Source organism: Silurus aristotelis (genome assembly GCF_946808225.1).
Source record: "Silurus aristotelis genome assembly, chromosome: 14".
NCBI lineage: Eukaryota > Metazoa > Chordata > Actinopteri > Siluriformes > Siluridae > Silurus > Silurus aristotelis.
In genome coordinates, this window is record NC_139587.1 from 22,087,239 (window position 1) to 22,099,821 (window position 12,583).

At 37.1% G+C, this 12,583-nt stretch overlaps 1 protein-coding gene across 1 annotated transcript; it reads right to left on the reverse strand.

Annotated features, from left to right (window-relative positions):
• LOC310736432 (creatine kinase U-type, mitochondrial-like) lies at positions 1 to 6,757 on the reverse strand. The gene is made up of 9 exons (XM_083559921.1): positions 6,292 to 6,757; positions 5,149 to 5,347; positions 4,079 to 4,174; positions 3,640 to 3,861; positions 3,330 to 3,415; positions 2,649 to 2,772; positions 1,294 to 1,428; positions 508 to 633; positions 1 to 424 (listed from the first exon to the last, which is right to left on the reverse strand). Exons 1-9 carry the CDS (start codon positions 6,438 to 6,440, stop codon positions 311 to 313), a joined length of 1,251 nt encoding a protein of 416 aa, XP_083416047.1. The 5' UTR covers positions 6,441 to 6,757; the 3' UTR covers positions 1 to 310.
• Between the last annotated feature and the right edge of the window lie 5,826 nt (positions 6,758 to 12,583).

Below are 12,583 nucleotides of genomic sequence, written 5' to 3' on the forward strand. Positions count from 1 at the left end.
TTAATCTGTCAGTAAAGCGCTTTATATAATTGGGCATTTCTTTCCTCAAGAAAAAAACTTCAAACCACATGATTCTCTGTTTCTTAGGCAAACAATTCTCTTAGGTTATTGAAGTGCAATCCATACAAGATACAGTGGTATGTTACAGAATGGTAATGACACATCAACACAATTATGGCATACAGTACATTCACGCCTGTTGTACAGAGGAGTGAAGCTGTGAAGACAACACAGAAGAAGCATGCTGTTTGTGGTGGAGTTTAGAGTACCATAATTATGAGAAAATGACAGGGTGAGGTTCAATGTCAGTCTACTTCCTCAGGCTAATAGGGTCAGGGATTTTAATGTCTTGGCCTTTTTCTAGCCTCTTCTCACAGTCAATCAGGTAGTTTACGCCATCGATGACTGTCTGGGCCAGCTGGACCTAAACACATAAGCACATATATTTTCAATGTCTCTTCTGTGTAGTAATAAACCAATACAAAATGACCAGAATACATTTCTGACCTCTGACTGGCCAAGTCTGTCCAGGTTAGAAATGTCAAAGGTGCTGCCCACAGCTGCTGTGTCCACTCCTCCAGTGCCTCTTTTTTGTAGTCGCAGGTTATTGAGGATCTTGGAAAATCGTGGGTCCTGTGAAGGCAGAGACAGGAATATTTAAAAAAAACTGAACATCTGGCTCCTGAGTGGAGTAATCCTTAAAATATCTCAGCCATTCAGGACATTGGAGCAAATAATAGAGAGCAAAGCTGGCCATGTTCTCTGGGAACTAGGGATGATGTTTTGCTCTGCTCTGTCAATCAGAGCAACAATAGCAAGATGCAGGCATCTGTGAGCTTGTCTATGGGGATGAGGGCTCACTGTGCTTTTCTTAGACTACATTATGCTGCCTTGTGTTATAGCATCAGTAACAGTTAAAATTGGACTAATTAATATAAAGAGTTTGTTACAGTAGCTAAAGGATAAGATTGCACTTTCTGTGTCAGCCAGATAAAGATGGGTTTCCTTTTGAGTCTGGTTCCTCTCATTTTAACTCAGGGAGTTTTTTTCCTATTCCAAAGGCTGCTTTGAGATAATGTCCATTGTTATAGAAAAAATAGAAATTTGCACATTATGGAAATATCGAGGCATAAAAGAAAATACATTTTCACTTCATCTGCTTTATAGCAACAAGCATTATTATATCAATTTCATCAATTAATAAGTATTATTTCCTATAGTTTTGATCATATCGAATAATTTTAAATAACTGAGATGAAGTGATGATAACATAATCACTAGGTAGACATTTACCTTACTGAGGCGAGGCAGTTTAATATGAACACCAGCACGAAGGCCTGTGCCCAGGTTAGAAGGGCATGTGAGGATGTAACCCAGATGCTCATTCCACATGAACTCCCAACCTTTTTCCTGAATCAGTCTCTCCACCTGGGCAGAGCAGATAGACATTCAGAAGCACACAATTATCTTGCTGGCTGGATACAGTTTATTAAAAAAATGTCATGCAGATCAAACAAATGTGTGGTTTAGCACAAACTCTTTTTGCAAACACCGGCACAGATTGAATTGATATTTTTTATTGGCCTAAAACATTTTTATAAATGCATATATTTAAAATTAGAATGTAAATAGTAACATCCTCAATCTCATCTAATTAATAAATACATCTTCAGATTATTCAAAAGCAATAAGGTATAAACCCTATACAAATATTAACCAATTGCTAATTTCTTAAGTTAGCTAGCATGACAATAAGTCTGCTAATACAATCGGAATGCTAATAGGTAGTGTTTACTACACAAACTACCATGACACAAATACAAAACGTACATAGCAGCAGATAGACTACAAAAGAATATTAAGTCTCATTTATGCTGTCACATCTATAAAAGTTGAAGCTTGTAATAAATTTTGCCATCAAAAAGAAAAAAAACATAAAAAAAAAAACATAAAAATGTTCAAAGTACAGATACTTTGGTTGGGATTAAACCCAATTGTTTCAAGAGACCAGTCAAACAGGATTATAACAATTAGAGTTTAATCATAAATTTAATAACATTGAAAATGGAGATTTCCTGTGACAAAAATGCAGGCCTTTTTGCCTTTTAAAGAATGGAAAACTATCAGGTGATGTTTTTCCATTAATGAACTGCTGAGGTATCCCATGGAATTCAAGTGTTGACCTGTTCTGTGTTTTGAGAAGCATTTTTTGCTTACCACTGATTACTGCCAGACATTTCTCATCGCTTTTAACATCAAGGCACTTACATTTACAAAACTGCAACAAAACTGAATGTCTTGTGTTTGCATTAATTTGCATAAACTCTAGATAGTGTGTGAAAAACCTAGCAGACCAGCAGTTTCTGAAACCCTCAAATCAGCCCGTGTCTTATAAACAATGTAACCGAAATCAGCTTTTCCAATATAGAATCACGAAAACAGATGAAAAAGGATTTGGATTTGGGAAATGTAGACTTATATGGACTCAGAACTTGCAGGACAGTTTGTCCTACTGCTGTATATTCACGAAAGGACATTGCTCCACATTGCCATAAACACAGCTGAGCTACATGTCCCAGATTGCTGTTGAATAAATAATAAAAGCTTGTGTTACGTTACTGTGGCCAGCAAGAGTCGGGTGAACTCACCTCTTTGAGGCCCTTACAGAAACGCTCAAAGACCCTCTTCATGTTGCCCCCTTTCTCCATGGAGATCACGCGAGTGTGGTCCTCCTCATTAACCCACACCAAGAATGTTTTCTCGTTGTTATGCCTGTAAAATAATAGCCTTTATTAAACTCCACAGCTAATAACAGACATTTTAAAAATTAGTCATCAGTCTCAACCTGAACATGCCCAAACACTGACCTACATTTCTAAAGCAGCTTTTTCCAAAGTATTACTCAGATTGTTGACCTTTAACCAGACTAATAAGATTGCATAATAAGATCTTTATGCAAATGTTTGCTACAGGCAGAGCGGAGTCTCTTTCAAACTAATTTGTCCCGCTTTTAATTGCTTTCCAATCATCATATCACTCATACAGCACTTCTGCAGTAAACATCTCCACTCAATTCAAGATTTTACCTAAACTAAATTATGACCTAGAGGACAGGGAGGTTCAGGCTGTCTGCCCTAAAAGCCAGGAAGCCACACTTAGAAAGAAAATCAATCATGATATGTACTCAGGGAAGGACAAGAGTAATCAATCTTGGATGAGTGTACAGTGGGAAGTGGCTGCATCATACTATATCCAAAAATTGAGCAGTATAAGCAGCTCAAGCATTATTCACTGCAGTCCTTCAGTCTCCTGCTTAAGATGCCTCTTACCAGATGCCTCTGGCATCAGGCCAATCCCGTGCCATTCCTGAGCATGTCAGAAGAGGAGAAACTGGCTTATCGAACAGAAAATGATCCTGCAGGAAATAACAGATGGGAAATATATATACAATGTTAATTTCATGTATCATATATAAGTAACATAAAATGAAAAATAAAATGAATAAAATGCAAAAAGCATAAAGGCCAATTTGACTTTTAATTCAAAGGCTCCAACAGCAGTTGCTGTCATAAAAATTTCTAACTGTCTTGAATATACAGTAACATCATTAGGAAAGGTATATGCAGGGCAGATACACACATCGATGAGTTGCTGCTGTTCCTGTTCAGTCATCTCAGTCAGACTGTAGTATTTGCCTGACAGGTTATCCTGCAGTCCGGCAAGAGCGTTCACCACCACCCTCTCCACTTCTCTGCGCTCAGCACGTGTACAGGCAGGAGGCAAGCTCAGACCTCGAATACTGCGTCCCGTCCGCACACGTGACGACAACACGTACTTCTCATCAAAGACACCGCCTCGTATCTGAAAGTAGAACATTTCATAAAAAACATTGTCTCATTATAAGTCCATTATGAGACAGTCATAAGTTGTATAAGTAATGTGGGGTTGTGTACCACATATGAGATCACTGTCTGAAATTTCTTATACACAAAGCTGGTATTTATGCAGTTATTTGTTATTATTTGAGTTAATCATGGAAAAGCAATATAACACTATTTCATACTGCAGGTCCAAGTACCTTACTGGCATCCAGGTCAGTGGGATGTTTCATAGTGCATGGATCATAACCGTTGTGTCTCTCTGTGACGACAGGGTTAAAGATATCAGCAAACACCTGTCAAGAAAAAAAAAAGAATTCTCAAATTACAAGAGCAAGCCTTGCAATTTTCCTCATTTACAAATTACTAAAATTATAGATATAGTACAGAATTATATAAAGAATTTGCATTGTACAACAATATGCTACCATTTTTACTATATAACTGTTGGTGAGGATTATGTTCTTATTAACTTTGTTTATTACTAATCATTCATTTAAAGTAAAAAAGTAATTTTACTCTATGTAGGTACAAGGGTGAAGTAGTTCCCATATATGTTATATTACTGTTTCTTTGAATGTCCTAAAAAGACTGAGAATGAAACATTGTGCACATTATTTTAGAATAGAAATATCAATACATTATTCGGATTGAAGATATAATGTGTTCAAAATTAATTATATAAATACAAATATTATTAGAATGTGCACTTTCTTTTTTAGAACGCTTGCTAGAAACCTGGTTGAAACTACAGGTGTACATCAGACTGTAAGAAGCAACAAAAATTCACAAGCAGTCAGATATAAGTTTTGTAGGCAGAAGAATACTTTTAGATAGGAAGTTAGTGGAACTAAGAAAATGCCTAAAATAAACATGTCCATCTGCACAATGTATTTTCAGACAGTCATACTTAGTAACTAACTGGTCGTTTTTTTTTATATATTAATAGTCTTATCTCATTGTCATGTTAACACTTTTTGGGGGTTTTCTTTGTTCTTAGTGTTTTTGGAGACATGGTGATTCACGTTTTATTTAAAAAAAAAAACCCTCAAGTTTAGGCCACTTCAAATACAGAAATTACAAAAATGTCCCAAATTCATTCAGAAAAACGATGATTGGAATTTGTAACAGTATTCTCAGAGATGTCTTCAATGTGGTACAGCATTGCACAACCCATGCAAACTATATTAGATTAGAAAACAGTCATTCTGCTCCATTCATTACAACACGTTTTTAGATGTTACATGTACTGATCTGAATGACCTCTAACCTCATAGGACTCCTCATCTCCAGCCACCATGCCCACAGTCTTGATGAAGGGATGCCCGGGGTTGTCCACTCCCGTCTGAATGGCCTGGTCCAGTGTAAAGCCATTTGGAGTGGCTTTATCACACAGCCGGGCATATAAAGCAGGTGTCAGGTGACTGGCCATGCAATTATTGTGTTTCCGTAAATCTGGGTATTCTGCACTGTTAGGAGGAAGAGAAACGGTTTGATGAAGGCACATACAAGGGCGTGTAGTAACACAAAACCTCGCCCATGTGAAATGGCAGGGAAGTTGTATTTACATTCTAGCCTTGAACACGTCCGATTTTAACATCTCCGTTATTTTGGGTCCACAAAGATTTCTCACATGATTCATCAAATAACAATAAATACAAGTGCACAGTTTCAGGCACAACATGGCACAACCTTTACTCCTAAACTGCTAGGTGTGGCATATCAAAACAGACAAATGTGAGCTACTACACCTCAATGCCATGCAAATAGGCTACCAGTAAAGAAAAACACATGAAAGGCGGTTTTACAAGCTTTGTTTTCCTTGTGTATTAAATGGGTACAGATGTTGGTTTCCATTACTTCACGTTTGCACGTATACAGTAGATAAAACTAACGCCATTTTGGAGGTATGGTGCAGTGTGCCAGAATTCAGCACCACGGCGGCATCTCCAATTAATCGAGCGCGTCATCGGTTTGGACTGCAAAATCAATCAAAATCGATTTCCCCAACACACTATTGAATACTGCGCAATTGCAGTTCATGCATGTATCCGATAGAGACCAAATAAACACGGCTGCACACACACACACGCACACGCAAAGAAAGAGAGAGCCTTCCCTGTGGGAATACTGTGTACCCTAGAATTACGCATTTATTGCGCAAATATGATGCAGATCATTAAGTGCACGGTTTATCTGGATGTGATGCACAAGATGTGTTAGGGTGGACAATGGACAAAGGTGCATGCATATAGGACTGATAACATAAACCAGATGCTAATGCTGTACAAATCAACGTGTGATAAACACTGGAAAAAAAAGTTCACCTACATAAAATAGTGCAACAGCCTTCCTGCAACAATGTTAGCAATCTGAGACCCAAGCTTTTCCCATACACATTATGAAAGCTTACCTGGCCGGGTATTGTCTCCGGCCCTGCGCTCCTGCGCTCACATGATCTCTGTTCAGATACAAGCCGACACTAAGAGATCCAGCGCCGACCAGAGACAGCAAACCCACGCTCCTTTTGGAGGATAAAATCCTTGCGAAGCTGCTTGCCATGGTAATCCTGTAGCTTGTGCAGAGCAAAGGCTTTTGAAGAACGTGGAAAAAAAGGATGAGGATGATGATGATGGAACCTGTCGGATAAAACCTGATAGGTGAAGGTTGAGTTGAGGATGCGGGAGAATGCAGAGCTTTGCACGAAAACCGCCCCTCACCCTACTGGAACATATGCGGTACAGCAACGTGTGGAAAATACATCTCATACACACACGCACACACACACACACACACACTGTACAGCACAACCCCCTCTGCTGAATGAACACAGGACTGAGCGTAACATGTGGAATTCATCTGTTTTTGGCCATATGGGCTCTGGATTATGCGCGCGCCCGTGCCTGAATTATTTTGTCCTACTGTACTCAAATGACTACCTTTTCTCTTTTACATCAACATGAATTTATTAATTCTATACATTATTAAATTAGGTAACATAATGCAAGTCATCAGTGTTTAATAAACCTGCATATATAGCCTGTAATACATTTATAAAACAACACACCTCAACCACCGCCAGTGAGAAGAATAAGGGGGCCAAAGGCTGCTGTGAGCTGGCATAAACGCGCATGCGCACTAAGATCAACGCCAGTTCCTAGTTTGACTTTAAGTTGACTTCTCCCTTGCGTCGATTTATTTTAGAGACAAATCGATGCTATGCACTAACTCTAAAAAATAATTCATCATCCCAAAAAAAGTTTTTGTCCTTTTTGGATTCTATTTTGTGTTTTTACTTTTTGGAATAAGTTCTATCATTCATGGTCCATGTGTTTCAAGTAATATAATACATCTCCAAAGTTTCTGCAGGAAGTATGAACTGCATTAAACTGAGTTATATACGCTTTTAAATCTTTTCCATTTTACATCCTTTATGTTTATGTAGATCCAAAATCCAGTTTATTCTAGCCAGCAACTATCAGCAGGGGAAGATGTTCTAGCAGTTTCACCTTTTAGCAGTTGGTCAAACCCAAGCAAGATTTAATAACAGGGTTACTAATCATTTCTATAGTCTTACAAGATAGAAAGTGGAAAAATCCTCTAAACTATTAAACATTTCTATGCAACATAAGGCAGGCTTAACACAGGGACAAGCCTTAGGAAAAATGCTAAATATATTTAGAACACCTAAGCAGAAATAAACAGAAGAATTGACAACACATACATATAGCAATAGGCAAATAAAACAGAGTCAAATGAAAATGGCTTCATAGAAAATGTTGTAATAAAAAAAAAAAAAAAAGGAACTTACTGACTAGGAGGTGTGATCTGATAGAGTAAGTGGAAGTGAAAAGGTGTGTGCAGGTGTATGTTTCCTTTATCACGTTGTTCAGTGACTTTGCAGTGTTTTAACCATTGAAATGCCAACCCAGATTGCACGTCTTTAGTGAGTGGATATCTTGATAAAGCCACATTATCATGCAATTAAAAAGAAAAGGGCAATCAATGATTTATCCATTGACAACTGGGGGTCTTAAACAAATAAAAACCATTTACAATTCTTTGCTTTTTTCTCACAATCATAATTACTAGCATAGTCTTTTAACCTCTGAACAATATTTGCCAAACTGTATCATTGTATGATGATATTTGACTCATGAAAAGCAATTATCACTATTTTAAAAAGCACATAACTATCTGAAAAATAACTGTCACAGCTAATGTCAGATTAGTGATCTACTTCGATCACTGTTATCCTTCATTCCATCTTGGGTTTTTTTCTTCTCAGAAAGACAAAGAAGTCTTTTAGCCTACTTTATCTGAAGCACTTTTCATCACCCACACTCACCCTCAACTGTTTCATCTGACACAGGGATTCTTAGCTGTTGTTTTTTTTCTTCCAGTTTTTCAATAGAAATCTGTTAATCTGTTATCTGTTATAAGTGTTCCTTTGACTTTTTTGATAAAAAGAAAGACAAAAAGAAAATGCTGCTGTACTTATTATTACATATACACCTGTATTACCTTATGCTAGAGTTAAAAGCTTTGTGCTACTCCTATACTGGCATGAGGATATCTTTTTTAATAGAATCTATAAAGCTTTTCTGTGAGTTGTTGTAAATAAGAGTATATTTAAATAATATAGTGGTGTTGCATTTATGTAATTACAGAATATCCTTATTAGTCGATTATTAATATTACAGGCAAGCAAGACTTATATTTTGAATAATATTTTAAGACTAAAATTTGATTTTATACCCAACTATTGTCTTTATTTTCAACACAAATGTAGACTGGTCAAATTGAATGTATAGGATTGGAATCGTATCAGTCAGTACTTCAGTACAGATCCACATCATAAAGAAAAACGTCACAGTATAAGTACTGGCAGACATCATAATGATTTACTGGATGACATAAGCTTCCTGGCTTATCTAAACAGACCAACATTGGAACTGCTATAAAACAAAGGCCACCATTCCACTGTGCTGTACACACCCTTTCTGGCACAAAAGTAAATATAATTACGGGATATGCTGCACGTAGGCAGCTGACAGTATAATGTCACTGTGGAACATACAGTAGCAACAATTAATAATCAATATAACTTTTAAACTGCTAAGCTGTATGAATTTTGTTTCACTGTTGCCTGTGTAAGTTGCAATTCCAGCTATGAAAATAAAAGGTTACATACAGTATGTACCTCCTAACTAGAGTTTATAAATTAAGCATGCATTCTCTCACATAAACATTTTACTTTTGATTACACATCTAAGAGTTTAAATCATCATTGCATTTCATCAAGGCCTCCACCCAGTCTAGTAACTCTGTAATCAGTTAGCCGGCAGGCGATTCTCCAGTCTAATGGCTAAAACTAAGAAACTCGGGAGGAGCTCCTTCTGCCAACAGATTCCTCAGCATGGATTTGTCCACTCTAAACATCTCTGGGACTCCATGAAGACTCTATGTTGGTTTATATTTTCTTATTTTTTACTGCTTCTTGTTTCCTTTTTATTACTTATTATTAAATGAAGCTATTTGCAGACTAATAAGGAGTAGGCCTGGTTTTCAAGTTATGTACTGTATATAACAGTGTCTGGCAAAGGAAATCTTGAATCATGAAAACCGATTCTACTTATATGAAATATCCCATGATCAGTGTTGTTTTTCAGGGTTTTTTTTAAAACCTTTTTAATCAACCTTTACCACAGAGTTTTATGTAAAATCTTATTTCCTGTTCTCCCTGTGCCTACGTGGGGTTTAATCCCTGTTTTCCGGCTTACTCACAAAGACATCATTAGGTGTAGTTAACGTAAGTCAAGTCAAGTCATGTAAGCTTTTATTGTTATTCCAGACATCTACTGTAGAGTACACAGTGAAATGGAATAACATTCCCTCAGGACCAAGGTGGTAAATAAAGCAACACAAATGAACAAAAACCAACACAAAAACACAGAAATACCTGAAGCAAGAAATAAAATGCTCATGTGTAACATTTAGTGCAAAAAACAAATAAGACCATAAGACAGTAGATACAAAATACAGTGAGGCAGTAAATAAGATTGGTGTTAGTGCAATTGAAAAGTATATATATAATAAATATGTAAATACTATAAAACAAACACTGAATTTAATTTACGGTGCTAAATTGCCACTAAATGTGTGAATGTAATCGTTCATGATGAGTTCTGAGGGACTGATGTCCCATTCAGGGTTTATTTACTGCCACACACAGTATTTCCAGGGTAAACTCTTCATTCACCATCATAATAGCCAGAATAAAATCCTACTGAAGATGAATGAACGAATGGACGTATTGCTCCTCCTGTTGGTCATACAAAGAATTGCAGGTTCTCTATAACTTTAAGCTTTGCTTTAGGTTATGAACATTTTAGCCATGAGATCTTAAATGCATAACTACATAACTGCACACAGAACAATCAAGGTACAGGAATGTACATAAAAATACAAATGCTTTGTCTCTCCAGCTGTACCCTAGCAAGGTACAGCAATGTATTTCTAAACATTGGTCCATTTATTTTACCTCTCTGGTTGTACATAAAAGTTATGCACTCCCAATAATAGAAATGTATCCTTGCATCCTGGTATGGTTTAAAATGACATCCTGATATTTTTTGCATAGCATTTCACTGATATTCTGGATGTTCTAATTGGACAAATCAATTCAGCAGAACATCAGTGAAATGCTCTGGAAATATATTAGGATGTAATTTCGATTACATTACTGTTACTAGGAGTGCACAAATGTTTTTTTTTAAAGTGACAAACAAGAAGGTACAAAAATGTACCAATGTTCAGTACCTTGCTAGGGTACAGCTGGAGCAACAAAGCATTTGTACTTTTTTAGGTACATTCATGTTCCTTGATTTTTCTATGTGAATTTTACTGTATTTTCTTTTATCACCACTATTATTAATGTATTTAGGACATCAAATTAGTGCAAAGCATGCAAAGTTTTGTTGTACACCACCCAGAATTTTATTCTCAACCAATTTCTGAATCAATAAGTCATGCATACTTTCATAAATGTTAAAATGATTAACAGACCACACATTCTTCAGAGCGAACCATCTACATACAGCTAACCGCCCACACAGCCCTGTTGTTTTATTTCAAGCACTGAAATGGGATGCAAAATCATTAATATCTTGTTTTTCATGGAGCAAGCTTTCATTACATCTAACCTCTTCATTTTTTTTACATGCTCATTCTAAAACAATCCAATATACAGTGGTGTGAAAAATGGGGTTCCTAATTTCTTATTTTTCTTGCATGTTTCACACGTTCATGTTTCAGATCATCAAACTAATTTAAATATTAGTAAAAGATAACACAAGTAAACACAACATGCAGTTTTTAATTAAAGTTTTTTATTATTGAGGGAAAACAAAATCCAAAACTACATGGCCCTGTGTGAAAAATTGTTTGCCCCCTGTTAAAACTGTGGTTTATTACACCTAAGTTCAATTTCTCTCACCAGGCCTGATTACTGCCACACCTGTTCGCAATCAAGAAATCTCTTTAATAGGACCTACCTGACAAAGTGAAGTAGACCAAAAGATCCTCAAAAGCTAGACATCATGCTGAGATTTAAAGAAATTCAGAAACAAATGAGACGGAAAGTAATGGAGATCTATCAGTCTGGAAAAGGTTATAAAGCCATTTCTAAAGCTTTGGGACTACAGCAAACCACAGTGAGAGCCATTATTCACATATGGCAAAAATATGGAACAGTGGAGAACCTTCCCAGGAGTGGCCGGCTGACCAAAATTATTCCAAGAGCACAGCGACGACTCATCCAAGAGGTCACAAAAGGTCACAACATCCAAAGAACTGCAGCCTCACTTGCCTCAGTTAAGGTCAGTGTTCATGACACCACCATAAGAAAGAGACTGGGCAAAAATCGTCTGCATGGCAGAGTTCCAAAACGAAAAACCACCGCAAAGCAAAAAGAACATAAAGTCTCGTTTCAGTTTTGCCAGAAAACATCTTGATGATTCCCAAGACTTTTGGGGAAAATACTCTGTGGACTGATGAGACAAAAGGTGAACTTTTTGGAAGGTGTGTATCCCATTACGTCAGGCGTAAAAAGTAACACGGCATATCAGAAAAATCACCATACCAACAGTAAAATATGGTGGTGGTAAAGTGATGGTATGGGGCTGTTTTGCTGCTTCAGGACCTGGAAGACTTGCTGTGATAAATGGAACTATGAATTCTGCTGTTTACCAAAAAATCCTGAAAGAGAATGTCCGGCCATCTGTTATTGACCTCAAGCGAACTTGGGTTCTGCAGCAGGACAATGATCCATACCACACCAGCAAGTCCACCTCTGAATGGCTGAAGAAAACACAAAATGAAAACTTTGGAGTGGCCTAGTCAAAGTCCTGACCTGAATCCTATTAAGATGCTGTGGCATGACCTTAAAAAGGCGGTTCATGCTCAAAAACTCTCCAATGTGGCTGAATTACAACAATTCTGCATACATGAGTGGACCAAAGTTCCTCCACAGCGCTGTAACAGACTCATTGCAAGTTATCGCAAACACTTGATTGCAGTTGTTGCAGCTGTTAAGGGTGGCCCAACCAGTTATTAGGTTTAGGGGGCAAACACTTTTTCACACAGGGCCATCGTTTTGGATTTTGTTTTCCCTCAAATATAAAACCCTTTATTAAAAAACTGCA

Coding starts and splice junctions, on each gene's coding strand:
- LOC310736432 (XM_083559921.1), bottom strand. CDS start 6,440: ATGGCAAGCAGCTTCGCAAGGATTTTATCCTCCAAAAGGAGCGTGGGT. Junction 3,416..3,639: donor AACAGCAGCAACTCATCGAT/GTGTGTATCTGC, acceptor TATTTCCTGCAG/GATCATTTTCTGTTCGATAA. Junction 634..1,293: donor AACTGCCTCGCCTCAGTAAG/GTAAATGTCTAC, acceptor CTGCCTTCACAG/GACCCACGATTTTCCAAGAT.